The sequence below is a fragment of the Dysidea avara genome, chromosome 10 (assembly GCF_963678975.1).
Source record: "Dysidea avara chromosome 10, odDysAvar1.4, whole genome shotgun sequence".
In the NCBI taxonomy this organism is placed as follows: domain Eukaryota; kingdom Metazoa; phylum Porifera; class Demospongiae; order Dictyoceratida; family Dysideidae; genus Dysidea; species Dysidea avara.
This window is the reverse complement of record NC_089281.1, coordinates 27,632,222-27,657,658: the sequence shown is the minus strand read 5'-3', so window position 1 is coordinate 27,657,658 and position 25,437 is coordinate 27,632,222. Positions and strand designations below refer to the sequence as shown.

The window sequence follows — 25,437 nt, the reverse complement described above, 5'->3', positions numbered from 1 at the left end:
TAGTGGTAAAACTGAGCCCAAAACCTAACTTGACTCCAACTAGAATCATGAGAATTAGTTTGCCCTCTACTGTCTATGCCTTTAATTTTATAAAAATAATGAAAGTGGGCCCAAAAAAATTAGCCAGGGTCAGGCATATGGAACACTGATTGTAACAAAAATATTGCAACAATATACATAGCACTTGTTAGATCTCAAATCATGTATTGCTCTCCAGTTTGGCGCCCTTACCTTATGAAAGATATTACCAGGTTTGAACAACTACAACGCAGAGCCATACATCCTGAATGACTATACGTCCAACTACAAAATACATCTAATAAAACTTCAACTCCTTCCTTTAATGTATGTTCTGGAATTATCTGATATTATGCTTTTCATTACCAGCACCAAGAAACCTAACAAACAATGTCATTTCTATTTTAACCGAAGTGTAGACTGTGGAACTCTCTACCAATTATCAACATACAGTAACCATCAAAAATCAAATCAAATCATTCTTCTGGAAACATTTTATTGCTAACCGACTGACTCTCATAAACTCCACTACCTCTGTCCATGTAGTTCCACTTCTCCATGAACTTTGATCATATCTAGTCCTCCCCTGTTCACAACTCGCCACATATTATTTCTTACTATTGTAAGCTAAGTAGTTATGTTACTGTAACTTTTAAGTTACGTAGTCATAATTTTACTTTAATTGTAATTTTTAGGTTAAGTATAATCATAGTTATGAGAGAAAAACCATCATTAATAATTGACGAGTAAACACGCATGACTGATTACAAACAAATGATATACTACAAGAGAATGTGTCCTCGGACAACATGCGACCACATGTCTGACCAACAGTGGGCATGGCAAGGAAAAAAAATTTAAATTACAAAACTAAAGTTACAGCTTATATACAGAATTAAAAGCAGTCCGGATTGATTGTCCATTCTTTAGAGTTCCATAATGTAGTTTTTGGATACTGGCACAGCGGATGCCAGTATATTCCATCAGTGTAATTTTTATACGCTTTTACCGCATAATATAGTTAGTTTATTCCAATTGTACAACCTTTTGTCTGTCACTGCTCTTTACACTGTAAAGTCTTTAAATAAATAAATAAATGTACTATGACGGTATAACAACGAAATATCGCTAATTAAGTGTAGTCGATTGCAGAATTCTTGAAAAAAAGTATGCCGTACCGTGTTTCCGTAAGGCTCCTTGTGAGTAAATTTTATTGTCCTTGCCACGGATTCAACAGCAATTGAACCACATTAATCTTTTTTCTCAATCCGGCTGATCAGACATCTATCGTATTCGTAGCGGGGTTCGATGAATCTGTGAGTACTAACACGCCATGTGCCTACACGTTTGCCATCTTAATACGTTACGTCGTACATACATACACGCATGCGCATAACAATACCTAAATACATGCTATCAAAAGGAGGCCTAAATTACAATACTAACTTATATACTGTCTAGTTCTCTACATCCTCCGGGGGGCGGCATATGTCTCTTGACCACTCTGCTGTCTGTAACCTAGCCTTTTCAGCAGCTCTTCTCTTAGGACGTCCTTCAATAACAGTCTGTTCAACAATAGCGGGTTCACTGTCACCTTGCTCTGTGAGTCTGTCTGCTTCAGTACTCGGATTTGTAGATACTTCTAGCGGGTACAGCTTCGATATAGGTCTAGATGTGATATAATTGCCAGTCCGTATGTTTGCTGCTCTGACGAGTCCATTATTTCCAACTAGGAGCTCTTCGATTACTGCAAGTTTCCAGTTCAGTCTAGGTTTGTCGTCATGTATCAAAACAACATCTCCCTTTTTGATCAATTGTTTGTTGTGTCCGGACGCCTTGTGGAACTCCCTCAGGGAGGTAAGGTACTCTCTCTTCCACCTGGACTGAAAATGAACAAGAATCCTAGAGTGTCTGGTAACTTGTGTCCTCATAGCTGCAGCATCCACATAATCTGGGTCGTCAACATTCTCATCGTACTCATGAGGTAAGGATGTGATTCTTCTGCCACATAACAGATGGGCAGGGGTAAGAGGCTCCACATCTCTGACATCTGTTGAAACATACGTTAATGGGCGATCGTTCAGTATTGCCTCAATTTCTACTACTATAGTCTGGAGAACTGGTAAAGTGACGAAAGCTCTTCCCAGCACCTTTCTGAGTGACTGTTTGGTAAGTCCTACTAATCTCTCCCAAAAGCCCCCATACCATGGAGCCCTTTTGGGAATAAACTTCCAGGTGACTCCATGATATTCAAGAGTGGTCTTCAAAGATGGAGATTGGAACAGTCTGGTTAGCTCCTCTGCTGCAGCCATATATGTAGATGCATTATCTGACACCATGGTTACAGGTGTTGATCTGCGACTGGTGAACTTGCGAAACGCCAACATAAAACTCTCAAGAGAAAGGTCCAGGACCACCTCAAGATGCACTGCACGTGTGGTAGCACAGGTAAAAAGACAAATGTATACCTTTCGCTCAGTTCCATCACCCTTAACATAAAGTGCACCTGTAAAGTCAACGCCTGTGACTTCAAAGGGGTTTGGCTGTTCAATGCGGAGTTTGGGTAGTGGCGGGGGATCCGGAATCTTGTACGGTTTTCCAATCAACTTGATGCATACAACTCAGTATCTTCTTCACACACTGCCTTATTGTCGGAATCCAGTATGATTGTCGCAGTGCAGTTACTGTACTGTTTACACCTGCATGACAAAGCTTAACATGTGTAGCATAGACAAGTAACTTTGTATACATGTGGTTTGCTGGAAGCAGATACGGAAACTTGGCTAACTCACCTACGGGAGCATTGTGAATCCTCCCGCCACACCTAATATAACCATCCTTGTCCAGAAACAAGCGGAGCTGTCGGACTAATAGTAATCTTTTGCTAGATTTTTCCTTAAGGTTGGTGATTTCCTTACTATATGCTTGTGATTGGCAACACTGTATCCAAACTAATCTAGCTGTAGATAGTTCTTTAGCTGTAACTGGACCAGAATTCTTGTTAGTAGGATGTTGTAGGTTATTGCAGAAACGTAAGACATAGGATGTGATAGACAGGAGCTTGTAAAGTTGACTGTACCGAGACACGTCAATGATACAGTGAATCCCATGACTCTGGGGTTGTCCAATGTCACTAGTGGAATCAAGATCTGATACTGCTTCTGTAGCCTCTGTTGTTTGGAGAGAGAGAACATTGATGGGAGACCAGGTTGGCCATTGAGTTTCTGATGGTAGCCATGAAGGTCCATAGAGCCAGAGTCTTGATGTACGTAGTTGTTGTGTGGGTAACCCTCTTGTTAGAAGATCTGCCGGGTTGTCTACGGTTGGGACATAACTCCAGTGTTCCACAGGAAAAGAGTCTCTAATTTCCTGAATACGATTGGCAATAAAAGGCTTGGATTGTGTGGATAACTTCAGGTGATGGATCCAGTGTAACACAATTTGGCTATCAGACCAAAGAAATGTGGAAAATTCAGAAAACTTGTACATCACTGAGGTTATCACAAAATTCGCCAGCCTCACACCGGTAACTGCTGCCATAAGTTCCAGTCTTGGGAGGGTGATTGACTTGGTGGGGGTGACTCTGGATCTGGACATCACCAGTGAAATGGAGTTGCTTTGTCGTAGATACACTACTGCTCCGTATGCTCTAAGGCTTGCATCAACAAATACATGGAGTTGTGTTGCTGATGAGAGTTGATGGTGTGGCACAAAATAGGGCCGTGGATAGGTGATAGTGGTTGCTTCCTTGATGTCTTCAGCTATGATGGACCACTCTTTGGTTAGTTCTTGATCCAGTGGCTCATCCCAATCAATCTTCTGTTTCCACATGGCTTGTACCAAGATCTTAGCCTTAACTGTGACAGGTGCTAAAAGCCCTAGAGGATCGTAGATCTGTGCCGAGTCACGTAGTATCTCCCTCTTGGTGACAAGTGAGGTTGAAGTAAGCGAAACAAAATGCCTTGGTGTGAATGATATCGAGTCTGTCAAGGTGTCCCATCGTAAACCTAGCACGTTAACAGTTGTGTTGGGATCATTAGTGTTATCTTGTGTAATGATAGAACGAAGACGGCAACTGTTTGTTGACCATGAACGTAGATTGAATCTCGCTTCACCCATAATGTGTCTGGCTTGCTCGTAGTAATCTATGACTTCGTCCTCTGAATTACAACCGGAAAGGAGGTTGTACAAGTTTGCTTTCATGTCACTAGCCACTGGAGAGGAAAACTTACTGAGATGTAAGTCTAGGGTGGCATTAAGCATAAAGGGTGAGCTTGTGGTTCCAAAGGGAACAACCTTGAAACGGTATGTTGCTAGTTCACCAGTTGGCTTGGTAATGTCTGAAAGCCACAGGAAACGAGTATAATCAATGTTGGCCTTGTCTAACTTCACATGAAGAAATGCCTTTTCAATATCTGTGGCAAATGCAAATGTTGGTACTCGGAACTTAAGCAGAATGGAGCACAAGTCATTCAAAAATGGGGGACCTACAAGTAGACAGTCATTAAGGCTTGCTGACCCTTTCCCCTGTCGGCAACTACCATCAAAAACTATCCGTATAGGTGTAGTAACAGAGTCCTTTTTGACAGGATGATGAGGGAGGTAGTGAACTTGCTCAGGTTGATGATCAGACGATAGTCTCTCTATGAAGTCCCTTTTCTCCTGATCTGAAATGATGTCATTGTATAGGTGTAGGAGAGCTGGTGATTGTGTCAGTCTTGAAACTAGATTTCGTGTACGTCTTTCACACACTGCAAAGTTCGATGGAAGATAGGGGTGGTCTGGTTTCCAGGGAAATCTGGCGGTGTACGTGCCATCCTTAGCTTGGTTGATGCTGGTTGATCGATATTGGTGGAGAAAATCTTCATCTGTACTCGGCAAAGCAGGTTTGACTGTACCTGTTTCTTCCAAAGACCAAAATTGCTGAGGATCAGGATCTTCAACAGATAGGTTCATCACAGCAATATGAAAGGCATTGGTTGTGGCACAATGTGGTATCACTTGGTGTATCGGTCCAGACAAGAGGTAACCTAGCTTAGATTGTTGAGCTGTTGGACCATCTCCTCTCACTATCTTGTCTTCAACAAATGTCCAATAGAAGTCTGCCCCAATTAACACAGATATCTGAAAATTCTCTTCATTAGTAATGGGGTGAGCAAATTTCAGTCCCTGTAGATGTGGAAAGGTACTGATAGAAGCACGCACAGAATTTTGAAGTGGTGCGGCAATAAATGGGACAATGAGAACGGTGATTGGTATTCGTTCCCCTGAGTTAGTTTCTACATACACACAGGTTACTGACAACTGTTGTGTTGATGTGTATTCTGCACCAAAGGGTGCAACTGCTATATGTTCACTGGTAGTAGGCTTCAATTTGAGCTTAATGGCCACCTCTTCTGTAATGAAAGAACGTTGGGAACCATCGTCAAACAAGATATTACCCTGTATCCGTAAGCCTTCAGCACTAATGGGAGCAACAGCTGTCTTTAGCAGACTGATGGTATTGGTGGTAAGTGGGGACTTATTAGAATCATATGATACTGGAGCCATGGTCATACTGGTTTGTGTCTGAGTATTGGCCTGTGTTAATGAAGTTGCACCTTTCACCTCGCTGTCTCTCTTATCAGGTTGTTTGGGGTCTTCAGTGATGGGCTTACATAGGCTAGTGTGGTGCTTATGTCTACAATTCTTACATCTAAATTTAGAGTTACAGAGTGACACCTTGTGGTTACCCAAACAATTGTAACACAAATTTCCCTTCTTAACTATGTCAAGCCGCCTCTGAACATCACTAACTACCTCACACATACTTGGGGAGTGGTCACCCTTACAATATACACACAGTGGTTTCTTCTTACCATTAGAAGGGGGGTTAAAGCGTGATCCTCTAATACCAGCATAAAACAATGCAGTAGGATATGATCCTTTGGTAGTACTTGACTGTGCATCACTGGTGTAAAATCCTGTCTCCATCACTCTAATCTCCTTAAGTATTGCTGCTTGAAGGTTGTCAATGGACCAGTCCAGATTACTGTGTTCTCTAGCCAAGTTCTTACGGGTTGGTACTGACAATTTGGCTAAAACAATTGGCACCAGAAGAGTTCCATAGGATTCCTTTGACACCCCAAGTGATGATAGTCCTCTAATGTGCGTCTCAACCGAATCATAGAATAATCTGAGACTGGACAGCTCATTGGTTGGGCCAGGAAGTTCTAGCAAAGCCTGCATGTGTGCATTCTGGATCTTGCTAGATTGACCAAAGCGTTCTTTAAGTAACGAAACTGAGTGGGTGTAATTGGCCTCTGTAAGAGGAAGACCAGCAATGGTCCTGGCAGCGTCTCCTTGGAGCTGGGCCCGGAGATAACTAAACTTCTGGATTGCACCCAATGTGGGACTAGTATCCACTGCGGCACTGAAAGAGTCCCAAAACGTCTGCCAAGAAAGTGGGTCACCGGAGAATACTGGAAGTGTCAGTTTGGGGAGCCTGCTGGCTGCTTGAGGTTGCAGGTTTGCTGCACTGGTGCTTGTCGGGACACCCGGTGGTGGATGACTAGGCGGTATAACTGATGTGACCACCGGTGATGTTCCATGCATTGTAACTGTTGTGGATGCAGTGTTAGTTGCAGCACTAGAACTGGATGTCACAGCATGTGGAAGTGACACAACAGCGGTAGACTCAACGGCAACCGGGGTTGTAGATGGTAGTGTTGAAACTGGTGGCATCACAACTGGAGGAGCTCTGGTATGCAGACTGATGAATGTTTCAACTTGGTTAATTTTCTCTAAAAGGAGATCTTGAGTTTCCTCAATTTCTAGGATCATATCTTCTAAGTCATCTGGTTCTGTGTTTTCAAGGATTTGGGAGTCTAACTGGTGGATGGTACCTTTCTTCTTTTCCAGAATCTCTTGTGAGGTCTTCAGGGATGACATTTGGAGTTCATCGATATCCTTTGTGGCCATCAGTTCTTCCACCTTCTAGAGTGTTCTAGTAACGTGGCTTTTGTAGGCCTTTCTAGAATTCTTGAGGCGTGTGATCTCTGCCATCGTGTGAACAAGTGATTTCAATTAGCGCACACTGCAAGAAAATGTGCAAAAAAACAACGGCTCTAGTACTACGAAACGCTTGCCTTATGGGGTACCGTTTCGAATAAATCGAATGCCACGGTACCACGACTTCTGAGTTTAGGAGGAGCGATCAATCCAGATGATCGGTAGCGATGAGCGTTCAAAGAGGGTAGCTTATCACGAAGCACTTCTGCAGCTAGTCACAGCACCAACTAATATCGTATTCGTAGCGGGGTTCGATGAATCTGTGAGTACTAACACGCCATGTGCCTACACGTTCGCCATCTTAATACGTTACGTCGTACATACATACACGCATGCGCATAACAATACCTAAATACATGCTATCAAAAGGAGGCCTAAATTACAATACTAACTTATATACTGTCTAGTTCTCTACAACATCACTACAAATAGTTTTCCAGCCCACGGAATGTTTACGGCACGGGAAGAGAAATTTCAACAATTCTGCAATCGACTGTACGTGTGCATGCTGTACCGGCTGCCGGGGGAAATTATACGGGCGCGCAACACAAATCCATTGCAAAAATATAACGGAGTGTCGGCTATGTCCACCGGTTCACATAGCAATGGCCAAAATATAACCGGTCTCCGTATGTTTACTACGTACGTACGCCCGGTGTAACTTACCTAACTAGACTACCTCGAGTTTGTACCGTGACACCATAGATACTAAATACATAATGGATTGGAAACGCAATACATTTTACGGTTACGGGCTCGATACGGTCACGTGATTTATGGCAACGTTACCAAGTGTACAAACTGCAGTTGTTCTTAACACTGAGACTACTATTACAGGTTTTATAAAGCGTTAAATCATTGCTAAAGGATTCAGCTATTTATTGGTTTGTGACTGAAGGTTAGTCGTTTCGTACAACCGAAGGTGTGAAGAAAGGAACGCGAAATTTGTGTTCAAAAACTAGTGTGGGGGTTTTAGTGCATAGGGCGTATTACATACGAAGTTTTAGAAGTGCTGAACAGTTTCGCCACATCGTAATGAATACAAAATAATTATTTTTAGCACTGTACAGCAGTTACTTTCCGAAAGCGAAGCGAAAGAATGGCTACATGACGGTAGTGGCTGTGGGGGTTTTCCTGGCTTTGTGAAAACAAGTCTAGCGATACATGCTATACTAAAGAAAAGTTCATACCTTCGAGAGTGCTAAAAAAAGGATGAACGAATTAAAAAAGACACCTGTTTTCGAGAAAACTCTGGGCGAATTCGACAAAAATGTATTGTGCCTATTGAAAATGCTGCTGTGCCCCGTAAATGTCATCACGTGACCGTATCGAGCCCGTAACCGTAAAATGTATTGCGTTTCCAATCCATTATGTATTTAGTATACACGTACTGGCAATAAATGAACAGCACCAATTGATCTTATCCAGTACTAAATTACCAGCCTTCTAAATGGTGACTGTCATATAGTGTTTGTTCTTGTTTTTCTCTTTATACATTCATTTGTTTATTGTACTCTCTCTGAAAAAACAAAACAAACAGTAAACAATAAATATGGCTCCTGTATAAACAACTCCTTCATGAACTTTGAACATCTCTAGTCCTGATCACTATACAGTCAAGTAATTTTCAACCTGTAACTGCAAATTATGTAATTTATAATTTATGTTAGGTGTAATTTGTAAGTTAAGTAATTATAGGTTTACTTAAAGTGTAATTATAAGTAATGTAGTTTGGGTACTGGCACAGGATGCCAGTATTCCATCAGTGTAACAACTCTTAAGTTATCTATGTCAACATGTCAATTCCCCTGTACATGCATCATTGTTGTTTACACTGTAAAGTTTTAAATAAATAAATAAATAAAGTCTGGCGCCAGACTGTGACAAACTGTATAGAGTTTGTACAGTAATAAAATAAATAGCTAGCTAAGTCTGGCGCCAGACTACAAACTGTGGCTATAGAAGTTAATTCAGTTCAACAATAAATAAAGTAAATAAAAAATAGCTATATAAGCTTATTGGCGTAAACCCCGTCGTGCAGTTCCTGCATGGGGTTTACACGCACGTACTAATAATCTGATTCCACGCGCCGTGTATATACGCTAGCTGGTGTGATGGCACAGGACGCAAGCCAAGTAGTCCTCTTGTACGTAATTAATGGAGTCGCCAGTAGAACTGAACTACGCGAACAGCTATCTGATGTTGAAGGCATCAGCAAAGTTAAGCAATACAGCGATTCTACCGACAATTACCAGCATTTGCTGCAGCTTGAAATCCACTCTCACGTGGGCCATGATGCAGTAGAGACCATACTACAATCACACGGGTTATCTGGATACGTTTCCATGCCACTAAACGTCCATCATAATAACGTGGCGATTATTTCTGTTCACGGCATGACCTGCGAGTCTTGTGTCAAGCTGATAGAATCGTGTGTTAGGGAAGTTGATAATGTCAATCATGTAGTAATCTCTCTACACCATAATGAAGCTCTGGTAGAGTACAAGCCAAGATTGGTCAATGTGGAACAGATAGCTACAGCCATCAGTGATGCAGGATTTGATGCCATCCTTCTGACAGTCATTACATATTGTCATGGTGACACTGCCAACACTAATTCAATTAAAGTGTTGACTTTTGGTGTACAGGGAATGGTGTGTATAAATTGTGTGAATATAATAGAAAACAAAATTGGTAAGATGAGTGGAGTATCCATTGTGACAGCTTCACTAGAGCAGAAAAGCGCAACAGTTGAATACGACAGTCATGTAATCACTGAACATCAATTGAAAGATGCTATTGGAGACTTGGGGTTCGAGGTTACCTTGCATGGAAATTTTGATAATACTACTTATAATCTACAGGATAGCATTGGAATCAGAAGTAGTATGGATAGCTTGAACACAGTGGGTTTGGGGATTACTGGCATGAAATGTTTGTCGTCCATGAATATGATTGAGAATGGTGTGATGGATGTTAAAGTTTCTCTTGAGAAGAATGAAACTACTGTGATGCTTGACTCTCGTCATTGCTCCATTGAAGGATCACAAAATGCCATCCGTAGTTTGGGCTTTGATGTGACTTGTATTCGTAGTGAGTTTAGTGTACTGTGTAGTAGATTGGGACATCAGCAAAGACTTTGCTTTGCCCATTTATGTAGATTTGAAACCTGATACTTTTTATAATGTTTATTTTTAGTACTATAGCTACTAGTCTTCAGACATTTTGTTTTGCTTCGACTTTGAACTCATTTTTCAAAAGTCATGTCCTTTGTAAATTGCTATAGTGACATCTGTTTACTTGCAAGACAATGTGAAACTATACTGTGTGGCAGAACTCAAGTGTTTTGTAGTTTTGTTATATTCGTCCTCAAAAGTAATCGGCTTAATGTGTTATGTGCTGAATTCCTTGAAAACATATTCATGAAAAATTTGAACCTTGAAAAACTTTTACTTCTAGTTATACTAGTACACACAAGGTGCATTAAGTTTCAGTTCAGGCAAAATTGTTATTATTGTTCACATTTTATTGTTTCATTCAGATGTGTCAGAAAGCCCATCCCTTCCTAATCCAAATCAATCATTTACCAAAAAACAGTTCCAGGAGAGATCTGTTGATTACATCATGGAAGACGATGTTCCTATAAAGAAAAGCAAGAAACAAGCTTACAACAGTGAAGAAAAGGAGCCTCACATGGAGAAATTGAAAGCCTCTGATAGTCACAAAGTGTACCTTCGTGTGACAGGGATGTCTTGTGCATTGTGCATGAATAAAATAGAAACTAGTGTTATAGAAAAACCAGGTAAACACCATATATGGTATTGAGTCATGTGATCTAATTGTTATGCAGGTGTACAGCAAATTAAGGTGACACTACTGGCAGAGAAGGCTGATATCACTTATAATCCAAAAATTACTAATCCTAATACTTTAGTGAAGTATATACAAGATATTGGCTTTGATGCTGAACTGCTTGAAATGCACGAGGCACCAACTGAGCACAGATTGGACCTAATTGTAAGGTTTTACTTCTTTAAATGTAGCACCTCAAATAGTCACCACAGTTAAATAGTAGCCATACTGTGCCACATAAATGCTAAACATTGCAGCTATTATTTAAATTCATATTAGAGGTGTTAATCTATGGAGTTAATTGCTCACCCTTTGGGTTGGTTAGTAGGAAGGTGAAGTAGACTATCGTAATATTTTCAGTAAGGAGAAATCTTTCTTTTTTAGGTGGTGAACATTACAGTGAAATGGTACAATTTTTTTGATACACTGAATAGCTGCCATTCTAAAGAGCTACTTTTACATCAGGTTAATAGTATAGCCACAGTGTTTAACCAATTATACACTAGAAATGTTATATTGTGTAGTTATGTATTTAACACAAATACAGGTGAGCGAAATCATCCAGAAACTTAATAAGTGGAACTTAGCTATATAAACAAGGTACCTACAGGCCTGGTGTTAGCAGGTGGCTTACACTCAGAATTTTAAAGTTGGTCTATTTGAGAAGTGGTATTTTTATATAGCCTATAAAGTATATTAAAGTAATCTCCACCGTGTTGTTGATCCCTTGAGTTATTCACTGCCACTCAACCACAATGGCCTCCGGTATAAGCCATTGATACTTGTTGGCTACATTGTGTAGTGCAGATAACTAATGTTCCTGTAAATAGCTGTAAAGTATAATCAAATCATAATTAGGTTAGTAGGAAGGGTATTGGTTTGTTTTTGAAGTGAAAAAGGAATACGTAGAAATGCATAGTCTGCTATTCAGTGCCCTGTAGAAATGCATTATTTCGCTAGTCGGTGCCCTGTACAAACATGTGCTTTACCCTGAACTAGCTTTGTATTTTGCAAATCTAATCATAGGTAGCCTTTTAATGGTTCCATAGTGCCTCAAGGTATTGGCTAAATCTAGTGAGTAACAGTAAATATAGACCTATATTTGCACAATATAAATACAATTAATATATAGATTTCTATCTGTAGGTTGGAGGGATGAGTTGTGCCTCGTGTGTGTATCTGATTGAGACCACACTACAGAAGAAAGATGGTATCAAGATGGCTGCTGTTGCCTTGGCAACAAACAGGACTACAGTGTTGTATGATCCTAGTCAGATTGGACCTCGTGACATCATCAACATAATAGAGGTAACTGTAACTAGATGTTGTAACTTTATGGTTTGTATAGTACATACAGGCATGTGGACATCTGATCTAAATAGTTTAAAATGACTGTTTAATTTATACAGTGGTATAACTACTGTTGAGGTAACTCCACATGAAAATGAATGTAGTGCTGAGATACTCCTCTAACTAGATAAGTAAAAAAATCAGAAATTTAAAATGGGAGAATAGGGATCACTACAAAAAAGCACAAAACAAGAAGGATGGTAATGTAAACCACAAATCCCTATTATCAAGGTAAATAGAGATGTGGTTTACATTATCATCCCAATGATCCTTTCTTGTTTTGTGGCATGGCTTTTTTAAAGCAATCCCTATTCCTCATTTTATATATATATATATTTTTTTTTCTTTCTTTATCTTTATCTAGTTTGTTTACTTTTTTTATAAATCTATGGTTTTGTCATGTACCAAGGTTGCAATGAGGACAGGTATAGCATTGTTTACAAGTGAGCTGGTTTTTAGCACTATCTATAGCTATATGTGACTGGATCTGCAAGAGCCCCACATGTTAGAGCATTTTTCGAATTCCATTTTATTACGTTTTCTTTATCTAGATAACCAAAGGAATGGTCAACCAAAGTTTCAGTTCTAGAAGTCATAAACTTTTGTAGTTACAGCCCTACAAAGTGGTATCAACAGAAAAATCAATTTGTACAGTAACAATACAAATAAACTACCGGTGCGTAAATAAACAGTCATAACTTATGAACGCAGTCAGCTACCGAGATGAAACTTACACCATCAGGATCTCCATGAACAGGCGAATCCATTACTGGGTAAGTTAATTTTGCCTTCCAGGTCCTTCCTACAACCAGGGCGAAGGCGAAAACGTGAGGAAAAAAAACAATAGTGAACCGCTTGTCCAATGCAAGGCAACCATGAACGTAGTGTGGTGTTCACATGATCTACACTCAGTTTGGAAACACCTGCTAGAGCTTCAAGGTACGATGTTTCACTTTGTGAATAACTGTTAGAAAGGAGCTATTCATCCGGTTCCGTACATAATAAAGAAAAACCTGAACAAAAAGGTTGACAAAATGGAAAAAACAATACGAAACGTCCATGCAGGGCTTGAACCTGGACCACTGGTATGAAAGGGCAGTGTGGTACCAACTGTGCTACCACTGCTAGCTACCTAGCTTTCTTACTTTTCTATCTTAATATGATTCAATAAATAACCTGTATAATTTATAGTAAGAAGACTGGGTGAAGAAGAAACTAAAACTGAACCCAACCCTAACCCAACCCTAACGCTAACCTTAGGTTTGCCTGTTAAGCATAGCTAGGGTTGGCCTGGCTTTGCTGGGACACTCCCTTTGCTCACTCCAACCCTAGCTTGCCTTGAACTCACCAAAAAAAAAACTTACCTTCACACAGACAGTGAAGTGCATCATTATGCTTAGCAGGCAAACTTAACGTCAGGGTTCAGGTTGGGTTCAGTTTTGATTTCTTCTTCACCCAATCTTCTTACTATATACAGGTTACTTACTGAATCACATTTATAAGATAGAAAAGTAAGAAAGCTGGGTAGCTAGCAGCACAGTTGATACCACATTGGCAGGTTCAAGCCCTGGAAGTTTTGTATTTTTTTTTTTCATTCTGCCAACCTTTTTTGTCTAGGTTTTTCTTTATTACATACAGAACCGGACAAATAGCCTCTTCCTAACAGTCATCCGCAAAGTGAAACATCGTACCTTGAAGGAACTGGGATGCTAATTTCACTCGCTCCAACCCTAGCTCACCTCAAACTCACCAAAAACTTACCTTTGTACAACTAGTGTGCTTGATACTTGAGTTATGATGAGTGAGAGCTGGACGAATAGTCTGTATAAGTTGGCATCCGGAACTGGATGAATAGCCACTACGTAACTGTTAATGTTGTAATCCTTATAGCGTGAAGTACATATTAAGCATAAAGGGAAGACCAAGATTTCTCAAGTGATATATACATTAGCAGGATAGGGAGTGAAGAGATATAGCTATGCAGTGTAGCTGTAGGGTTATTAGCTACTGATAACACACTTCACATAAATGCATGTATAAACTGAGCTACAGGAGCCCTATCAATGGGACCCTGTGACTGCATGGGTGTTGATTAGTTTGTGGTTAGTTGGCTATATGGCTAGCTTTGGCCCCCACACTCTGATAATCATTCCTACACCCTTGACTATATAAACAAGAGTTATGAACTGTCGGTACTATATAAACAAAAGTTCAGAGCTCTTGGTATAAACAAAGTTGAACTCTTGTTTATACCAATTAAGAGTTCACAATATATTATGAACTCTTGTTAAACATTGAAAGAGTTGGTCCCACAGAGTACATGGATATGATAAACATGGGATCTTTATTTGAATGAGTTCAATTATCAAAGTGACAGAGTGCATATGTCTGTCTATAAATGACTTCAATTCACATACTGCAAGTATGTCTTAATTTAAGCATGTCACATGAAGTAAATATACCACATGAAGTAAATATGCCACATGAAGTAAACATGTCACATGAAGTAAACATGTCACATGAAGTAAACAGTTCACATGAAGTAAACATGCCACATGAAGTCAGTAAATGTGTTGTCAACATGTCACAGATGAAGTAAATTGATGGAGTAAACATGTCAGAGACTTCCTTATTTGTTCATGCAGTGCATGTCAGTGATGAAACAAACAGTACAGATTACAAGATCTCCTTATTTGTTTGTGCAGTGCATAATTTAATTGTTTATATGAATTGATCACACATTAATTGCAGCCACTCTGATACAAACATAATATTATGGCATGTTACAAAAGTTTATTTGACTCTTCAGGTGCACAGTTCAATTATCAAAGTGACAGACTATCTGTCTGTATAAATGGCTTCAATTCACATCATGATACTGCAAGATGAAGCAAACATGTCACATAGAAGTACTGGCTGCCAGCAGGCTTCTGTTGTCAGTATAGCAGCATAAAACAGCCACTATACTGCTGACTTGATTTTAACCTCCAGCTACTGATACAGCCATTCTTCCTTGTGCAGAGGAGCACATCACAAATACATATATACAGTGGCAGATACAGGAGGGTTGCAGCTGAAACCTGATCTGAAAATAAGGCGCACGCCCAAAATCAGTTTATAGAGCGGGTGCAGGTGGATGAAACTACCTAGTTTGTAGACCAGCACCCAAGTTGCAATTCACGTTCGCTATAATAATAGCTAGCAACAGTTAATCATTTGATGCCATCCTAGCATCACCCCTATAATAAGTGTCTCTAAGAATAATTATCAAGCCAATCACTGCTAATTCTAAAGGCTTCACTTGCATTTTCTAAAGGCTTTAATATAATGGCAAGATTTAACAGTGAAACCAGGCTCGAGTGAAACATTGCTGGAGAGTGATTATTTTCACAAGTATAGTAGGAATTTTAAGTTTGATTAGGGATCATAGAAAAAAAAGTAGGGAAACAAGGGAGGTCGCCTACACCTGCAGATATACTAGTGGACATTTAATCCCTAATTCAGTCATGGTTATAGACTGAATCAGGGATTAAATGTCCACTAGTATATCTGCAGGTGTACCTTGTTTCCTTGATTTTTATGGTTATAATCCCTAATTGAACTAAAAATTCCTTATTTTTCCTTGTACTTGTACATTTACAACCATATATAACATACAACTACAACCACATATTACTACAGTGTGTTCGGCCCCTTATTGTTTAGCACTTATGCCAACAATATGCCTATCCAGGTCAATAGTTCTGTTTTACAATTTTCCGATGACTTGAAAATGTTTCGTGTAATTCAAAATGCCCAGGATTTCCACCGAAGTGTAACATATCTAAATGCTATTTACTGCATCTTGGTCAACCACACAGGTATGGTGAGTATAACATTCAGGGTCCAATAATATCATCTAGTGACACTATCAAAGACCTCGGTGTTCTTATTGACAGCAACCTTAAATTCCATGCCCATGCTGCATCTGTGATCTCTAAAGCTAATCGTTAACTTACTATTGTACAATACCATTGACTTAGAGGGGATATGATACTATTATACCGACTTGTTAATAATGATATTGGTGTTGATTTTACTGACTTTTTTACTGTGATGATGGCACATGGTCAAGGATCTTATTCCAAATGTGTCACAACATACAATTACACACAGAATTGTAAATACGTATAATTACAATAGTTATGCACAAATACAATTACAAGAGTTAAGTCCATTATACATCTCCCTTTCTCTAGGCTAGAATCTCAATTGATCTGGTGGTTGGATAACAGTTCCTGTTTGTGAACAAGTAACAGGCCTGTGTGAAGTAGTGGACAATTCTTCCTCAGCAGTTGTCATAGGACCCTTAGTACGAATTCTGAGATGAGTGCGGTTTCTCCTCCTTGGCCTGTAGGTGTCTCAACCACATATGACCTGGGGGCGTCGGCAGTCTGTACCACTCTTTCTGGGGTTTGTTGTCCTCTAGTCTTAACCCAAACTGTTTGCTCTTCTGGTAACTAGTAACTCTTTCACTCGGTGATGCCTGTTGTGGTTCTCACTCTGTGCAAGTTTAATCAATTTTTGAATTTATCAATGTAGGGCCACTGTGGTATAAAGTTAGTCTTAACCTCTGGTGTGTTTGTACGTATTCTTCTCCCCATTAAAAGCTCAGCTGGACTTAAACCACACCATGGGAGGGGTGTTGCCCTATAACTAAGAAGAGCCTTATATGGATCACTAGAGTGTTCCAGAAGACCTTTTACAGTCCGCACCATTCTCTTTGCTGCTAATCCGTTGGCTTGGGGATAATGAGGGCTTGTTGAAATGTGCCAAAACCCATATGTTTCTGAAAATCCCACCATTTCGCCTGAAGCAAATTGCGTTCCATTGTCTGTGACCATTACTGTTGGAATTCCAAATCTAGCAAACATAGACTTGAGATGTGAAATAACACTTGAAGATGTTGCTGTGTTCAATTTTTGTACTTCCACAAATCTGGAAAAGTAATCCACCACTAGCAGGTAGCTACAATCCTCAACTCAAATAAATCTGAGGCTATATGCTCCCAGGGATATCTGGGTAGGGGATTATTAATCAAAGGTTCTCGGCTTGGGGGTGTAGTCTTTTGGCACACTGGACATGTCCGTACAAATCTTTCAATAGCTGCGGAGACTCCTGGCCACCAGACTGAGGAGGAAACCCACATTCTACATCGTTGAAGATCTTGGTGGCCGTGGTGTATCTTCTCTAATGTCATTTGTTGCATACTTGCAGGTATCACAATTCTAGACTGGTACAAAAGTAGGCTGTCATTGAGGGTAAGGTCTCCATGGAATCTCCAGTAGTCTTTCATTTCTCTACTCAATTGGTTTCTTGCTGGCCACCCTGACATACAACATTCAATAAGTTTGGAACAAACCTGATCTGTGGCTTGAGCTCTACTGTAACTGTCCAGACAGCTGGAGCTGGCTGGAAGAGCTGCTGTGATAGCTTGAATGAACTGTTCAACTTCCCTAGAACAGCAACTAGCCTGACTGCTTGGTTCTTGAGATGAAGCTCTTGACAGCATACCTGCAGTACAGTGTGCGAAATAACTTTTCTAACATGTCCTGACATACTAGTCAGGATGTGAAAGTTGAGTGGACATCAAGTGATTTGACCGGACATTTTAACTATTGTTTCTCCTTTCATGTGTTTCTACCAAGTTGCAGTAGATGTTTGCTTCTGGGGCCACCCATGTACTGTAGAGCTGATTATACTACTCAACCAATCACACTGATACTACAGTATTTTAAAGGGTAACTACTGGTCACATAAAAGAGCTTCTATGGAATTGATTCTATTACAAGGAAAGAAGTCATAAGGACTTCTGTCAAGGCCTTCTACATAGCTATATGTGACTGGATCTACGAAAACCGTTCTTATTGCCCAAGACAGGAAGTTAGATTTTTTCACACAAACACAAAGCTTAATGAATGCACTATCAAGTTTCACTGTCACAGTCAACCAGAGTAAAGTGGCCTACTTTTGCTGGCTGCTTTTTTAAAGCACAGTGGCGAGCTGTACGAGTGGTCTGGGATCTTGATGGAGTCCTGGCCAACCAGGAGATGGCTGTGTGTGGCTGTACAGCTCCGTGGTGTTGGACAATGACCTGTGCTGTAAATTTCCTTTTATTTTAGCCAGTTCTGAGCCCTGAATGGCCCATAACTTGGCCTAATTCATCCCAACACGTTCCTTTTCATTTTTGAATACCATCTTGCCTGCCTTCCAGGGCCCCTGCCTCCCACCCTTTTTGCAGCTTGCCTGATACAGTTGACCTCGGTTTAAAAACCTATCTAAAATGGCGGGAAACTTAGCTGTTGACTACTTCTTCAGTGGATGATCAGGAAGGTAAGAAATTGTTGTAAAACGTGTGAAAATTTGGTATGCGTAGCTACCACCTACAACACTCTGAATATTTAAAACTGATGCTTCTCGATACTTTTAAATGGGCCGGTTTTCCCAGAGACAGTCACATATGTGGTTAAACTGCTTATGCTACCATTGTTTAGAATATATTTGTACTGGCTTTATCCCTAACACAGTGTATGAACATAAGAGTGCACTGATGTCTTGTTCGTTCTAGCTTAAAATATAAACTGGTTGTAAAATATAAATTTGCAATTTTTGAATGTCCCCAAATTTCATAAGAACACCATTAATTTTATCTAAGTTCAGTGATTGATAGATAATAAGTCCTTTGAATGTTGTTACATGACCAAGTCTGCTTTCTGAGGTGGTTTTTAGGTGACTGCTCTATTAGGGGTTTGCAAAAATTTTAAGGTGATCCCTATGGACCTTATCCGCATTGACATCATAATTGACAAAATGGTCATGTTAGTGTGGGGACTTCATCACGTTTTCATTCATAGTAACCAAAATGAACTTTGTTTGCAGCTTTTACAACATGGGACTATTGGATAGTTTGCATGATGTGGTGAAGCGAAATAATCTCACCAAGCGAAACCAGACCTAAGTTTTGATACGGATACAAAACTGCATGCATTCGCCTTGTAAGTAAGTATACTATGCCTTCCTTGCTGCTGTATGTAAATGTTTTTGTAGCAAAATGCCATCTCTCCCAATACAACCCTGTACAAAGTCCCCACACTATTGCCACCATTTTTATGATGTGACATCATTGCAGATAAGGTCCATTATGAACCACTACCATGGTTCATATCATACATGTGTACCTCAAATACCAGATTTATACCTTTGAAATATTATAATTTTGCAGGTTTAGTTATATCACAGCAGGAGTAGAATATCTAAGTTTTTGACACGAATCTGACCCGAGGACAAGTGTTAATACCGTAAAGTCGGGTTGTTAAGTGCATGCGCTTACAATTTTCGGAGAAAACCTTTTATAAAAATCATATTATCTGTTAGGTACATACGCCTAAGAAATAATTATGGTGAGTGTAACACGGAAACACTACGTTGTAATAGAGTAGTTAATAGTTTGTGCCGGTCACCACGCCAGTGTGTAAGGATATTTGACTCCATTTCTGGGTGAAATCCTTCGTGATAAACAAGATTATCACTACCCAGATGGCTGATTTGCTATATACATAGTGAAGGGAGACCTCAAGGGAGATGTTAGCGCTTGAGAATACATTAATATTTCAGTACTTTCAGCATTTCTTGCTGTATGTAGCTGTATCGTCGCATTTGGCCATGTGCGCTTATCATCCATGGTTAATTACAAGAAATGTGTATGCGCTTAATAGATACATGCGCTTAACAACCCGACTCTACGGTGTTTAAGATATTCTAAGACTGTTGTGATATAACTGGCTTATGTACCACTCTGCGTGGGCAGTTCAAAGGCACCGCCAGTGCCATAATTGTATATTGCACTGCTGCAGACCGCAGCGAGTGCATTATAACTTATAAAGCACCGGTTGTGGTTTTGTAGACCACAACGAGTGCATTATAAGTTATAATGCACCGACCGCAGTGCAATATACAGATATTGCACTGGCTGCGGTTTTGTGCAGCATAGCACAAGTGCCGGTGGCGAAGACCACTACGACACCTCACCTAATAGGTGGAAAGACACTTCACAGGTCACTCGAATTCTTTTATAGCCTGACATGTAAAGGTCGATTGTGGGCCATAACGTCACCAATACGTATAATGTTTACAAGCAGCCAATGGCGATCGAAAAAGCCAACGCGGGTGGCCACAACTCTAGTCTACATATATATAAACGTACTTATACAACTTACTAGTCTGGTGCCATCTTAGCTCAGATTAAACTGTAGTCCACTTCGACAATGACTCAATAAAACAAATATATTCTAAATAATACTAACCTTTACGTTCGATTGTGGTAACCAGTTTTGTCATGCCACCAGATTCGAGTTTAGCCGGTGTGAATAGTAAGAATTAGACTAGTATTGTTTATTAGTTAGGTTTTGTTTACTTAAACCGTCTATTTAGCTGCTTTTTTTTGCTCGAGAGAATCACTATGGCGATTAGTCTGGTGCTTAGTCTATATGGCACGCTGGCATGCTGAGCACTACATGATGAGAGTCGAACAGCGAATGCAGGTTAGTGATATAACCCATAGTGTACTAGCTTTCAATATCTCAGGTGGCTGCAGTACTGCAGGAGGAACGTCATTGCAACGTCCGACTTGGTTACCCACAATTGATGTTAGAAACCTGGCCTTTATAAGTGTTACAGCTGTCTTGTGAGACTCTCCCCACCTATTAGGTGAGTGGTACATAACAGTTATACAACGTGCACTCGTGCTCTGCCTGTATAAACGCACTTGCCTTTGGGCCTAACAGCCCTCAGGCTCGTGTGTTTATATCAGGCAGAGCACTCGTGGCCGTTGTATAACTATATAATGTACCACTTCCACACCTCAGATCAAAGGAAAACCAGTGCATATATATCACATATCACACTGACTCAAAATGCTAACGAGATATACGCACTGCTACCAGTGCGTATATCTCGTTAAGGCAGTGCATATATCTTGTTACACACTGCCTTAACGAGATACGAGATATATGCAGTGCGTATATCTCGTTAACTTGAGACATTGCACACTATATCCAGAAATCATCAGATTTCTTTGATGTTATACTGTTATCCTCTTCTCTTATATAGGGAATCAAGCAAGCTGTGATTGTGGGATTGAATTCTGCCAAACAACCTGTGATTGTGGGATTCAATTTTAATACATCAACAGTAGTTTGTTTTTTTACTTTGGTGTAAATGTAGCAATTAAAGTAACATAATTAACACTAGTCTCTTAAAATTGCTATATTAGCAAAAATAAAATCAAACTACTGTTTGATGTATTAAAATTGAATCCCACAATCACAGTTTGTTTGGCAAAATTCAATCCCACAATCACAACTTACTTGGTTCCCTATATAAGAGAAGGGTATAGCACCTAAAGATTTTGCCAATTAGGTGGGTCTACATGCTAAAGTAGAACATATTAGTTATACCACGGGCACTTGTGCTTTGCCTGTATATACGCACTCGGGCCTGTGGCCCTTGTGCTTGTGCATATATATCAGGCAAAGCACTCGTGCCTGTGATATAACTATTACATATCCCTGGGAACTTTGATGTAACTTTGATGTATCGTACTTCATATTCAGCTTGCATAACTGACACTGCATGTTGATTGCCAACATTGCACATTTGGTGTTTAACACCTTACTGGAGAACAAAGTATATTGCCCCAGTAAATTCTTTGAAGTATGGCTTCAGTGGATATAAGTATATGTTTTATCAGACCACTAATACCTTTTCCATTGTCTGAGAAGGTTGGTTTAGAATAACTGAAGATTTCATGGCTGTATTGTGTGGTGGTAAGTGTACATATATTAAAAAAATATTGAAAAGTATAAGAAAAAATTAGGAATTTTAAATTAGAGTAGGGACAGTGTATAGTGCTGCAATAAAAAGTACTGAAACAAGCTGGATCGGAGTAGTACGTAATGTTCAAATGCTGTAAAACAATAAGTAGTGAAATATCCCTACTGTGCTACACTTGATGCACAGTATATAGGGATATTTCACTACTTATTGTTTTACAGTAGTATTTGGACATTACGTACTACTCTGATCCAGCTTGTTTCAGTACTTTTTATTGCAGCACTATACACTGTCCCTACTCTAATTTAAAATTCCTAATTTTTTCTTATACTTGTTTGTGAAGTTTTTTTGCAAGCTCATGACCACTAAATAGCCTGCTTTTCACAAAACCAGTCACAATATTTTAAGAGTTAATCACAGCACTATTATATATACTAGATTATGACTCATACAATAACAATTGATCAATGGGCATGGCTCTACATAAGCCTGCAGACAATAATGGACGTGGATTCGTGAATACCTACAGACTGATGAATGGGCGTGGCTACCATATGTCTACAGGCGGTAATTTACTTAAGTGTGCGTGGCTCACGAAAGAAGCAGGACTACGCTATGACGTGTAGTAACACGTCCACATTTTAATTTAGCACATGGGGTCAGACCCAAATAATCTGTAAAATGGGACCCTGGATGACCCGATTCGGTTTAACATTGTTACTAAATAAACTGTTATTGACTTACACATTGCTATATAGTTCGCTGCGAGTTGCTCTCACTGATCGATGCCAACAGTGAGTCACGTACGTGTGTGTTCAAATAGTTTGGTGCAACCACTGACCACGTGTATTCGAATAGTTTGATGCAATATATACTGGTAGATGGAATCCATGCTGTAGTCTATTAACACTCAGCAGTAGACCCTTGACTGATGGCCATGGTAAAGAAGGATAAAAGGTAAGACAATAGCGCAAGCATTGTATGTTTATCAATATACCAAAGGTTTTTTCTTAAGCGAGCTAGAAATGTTTCTGCGAAAGAATTAGGGCTGTAGCTGTAGCCAGTTTTCCGCTACGCTTGACTGAAGGTGTCAGGCAGGCAGGCAGTAGAAACTTCCGTTGACTAAATTTAAAATAAAATTCTGCAGCAACTTGACAGAAACATTTTGGGTCGATCTGAAGACACTTTTGGGCTTGGTTTTATCCAAGCAATACTGTCATGTCATTGTGAGGAAAAATTGCGGCAGGTTTTTGGATTATATTATATCACGGATTGCCCCCACATCTTCGATGTCCCTACTATAATACAGTACGATAGTGCTGTATGATACTCTGAAATGGTATTTATATGAGGCCTATTCATGTCCCTATAGGATTTGGGATTTACAGCAGAAATCAAGGAGGATCCATTCTACCAAAACAACAGCAACAAGAATAAAGTACGCAGGTAAGTACAAATATCTCCCCACCATATTTTATTTGCTGTCTTCTAGGTGGGCTATCACATTGGCCTTCATTGCACTGCTGGCCATTCCCGGCTTCATTATCCATATAAACGTGTTTGACTTTGATTTCAGCGATGTGGCCCCCGGACTGAGCACACCAAATCTAATTCTCTTCGTCTTATCCACTCTTGTTCAAGTGAGTATGATGGTGTGAGACTGTCTCTGGCAAAACTGTTTGCTTCTTGTACAGATATTTGGAGGGTATCAATTTTATGTGTCAGCGTTTAATTCATTGAAACATAAAGCGGCTAACATGGATGTGCTGATTACCATGGCAACCACTGTAGCTTACTTATACTCAGTAAGTTTAAACAATTAATTTTATATCATTCAGCAAACATTACTTGAGTGTACACACGTACATGCATGCATGCATGTACGCACGCACGCACACACACACACACGCACACACACTACACACACATGCACACACCTGAAGCAAAGCTCAGCTGCTATGCACACACCATCATGCTTACCCACCCACCTGTGCTTTATATGGGTGGTATGAGACTGAGTCAGTGCAGGCAAATCCTAAGGACTGCTATCCCATAGGAGGCTGTACCATGCCTCACAGGTGTGAAAATGTGGATGCCTGAAGTCCCACCTGAACCACACACATGAGTACACACACCACACACAATATTCCCTGTTTATGTTTTTCCTGTTTTATAGGTTACAGTGGTAGTAATTAACTTAATCAATCCATCTGAAGATGATGTGCATACATTCTTTGATGCTCCTCCCATGTTGTTGATGTTTATTGCTTTGGGCAGAATGTTGGAGAGTATTGCAAGGGTATGTAGTGTGTATTTGTAGTGTGTGTGTGTGCGTGTGCGTGTGTGTGTGCGTGTGCGTGTGCGTGTGCAGTGTGTATAGCACATACCACTACATTCATTTAGTTGTATTTCAGGGGAAGACATCAGATGCTCTCAGCAAGTTAGTGTCACTGCAAGCTACAGAGGCAAGGCTGGTGGTGGTTGGCAATAACAAAGTCAAGAGGTGAGCCACAATAGTCTCATATTTACAATAGCAGAACTGATATATTTCTGTGAAAAAGTCATACTGTTTGTTAGATTGAATGTAGAGGAAATATCAGATCCTAAGCTGTGTGGCTCCCTAGTGGGACTACAAACTGTCAGGTGATCAAGTTACACACCTGGTCTAGAGCTTTTTGTCTGCATTTCTATAAAATTTTGATATCAAAAAAATAAAATTCTGACTCCCTCCATTTACTGGCTTTAGCTTTCTTGCAGGTCCCTAGTGGGATAGTAATTAGTGTGATGATGATAATTTATTTCCATAGGGAGGACATGATACCTTTAGAACTGGTACACAAAGGAGACAAGATTAAGGTGAAATGATTTGACATTGCAATGGTCCCTCGGTGTTCCAAACACCTTTGTTCCCATGAAAAAGTGACTTGCAAGTCTTGCAAAGAACATCCTTGTGAGTCATTCTTCCTGGATTTCTAGAGTTTGACAAAAGTGTGTAGATAAGTGAATTTGTGGGATAAATAAAGCACACTGATTTATATTGAGCTCCGTCCAATTACTGTGATAGAACACATGCCAGCAATGAAACAGTCTAATTGAACAATAACTATTGACATTTGTGGTGTGAGGTACATCGAATGTTCTATATTCTGGTAGTTGGCTACAAATTGCTTTTTGTTACAGTATTTATAATTATAGTAATAAAAGTTTTTTTGATTTTGTTAAAAACTGACTTCATAGCTTAAAATGTGTGCACATACACATACACACACACAAAATCAAGCTGTTACTGATCCATAT

The 25,437-nt window shown here is 39.8% G+C and overlaps 1 protein-coding gene and 1 long non-coding RNA gene across 2 annotated transcripts in view; one reads left to right on the top strand and one right to left on the bottom strand.

Moving 5' to 3' along the window:
• Positions 1-730: 730 nt before the first annotated feature.
• LOC136236209 (uncharacterized) lies at positions 731-7,768 on the bottom strand. The gene is made up of 2 exons (XR_010692034.1): positions 7,735-7,768; positions 731-1,096 (listed from the first exon to the last, which is right to left on the bottom strand). It is a non-coding gene; the product is annotated as an uncharacterized lncRNA (long non-coding RNA).
• A 1,308-nt stretch (positions 7,769-9,076) lies between these two features.
• LOC136236206 (copper-transporting ATPase 2-like) overlaps positions 9,077-25,437 on the top strand; it is a 39,620-nt gene continuing 23,259 nt past the window's right edge. Inside the window, exons 1-10 of the mRNA XM_066026330.1 lie at positions 9,077-10,161; positions 10,610-10,870; positions 10,919-11,085; positions 12,067-12,228; positions 23,513-23,586; positions 23,633-23,780; positions 23,835-23,945; positions 24,317-24,439; positions 24,555-24,643; positions 24,948-24,996. Coding sequence (XP_065882402.1) covers positions 9,183-10,161; positions 10,610-10,870; positions 10,919-11,085; positions 12,067-12,228; positions 23,513-23,586; positions 23,633-23,780; positions 23,835-23,945; positions 24,317-24,439; positions 24,555-24,643; positions 24,948-24,996 — 2,163 coding nt within the window. The 5' untranslated portion in view covers positions 9,077-9,182. The remainder of the gene's footprint in view (positions 10,162-10,609; positions 10,871-10,918; positions 11,086-12,066; positions 12,229-23,512; positions 23,587-23,632; positions 23,781-23,834; positions 23,946-24,316; positions 24,440-24,554; positions 24,644-24,947; positions 24,997-25,437) is intronic.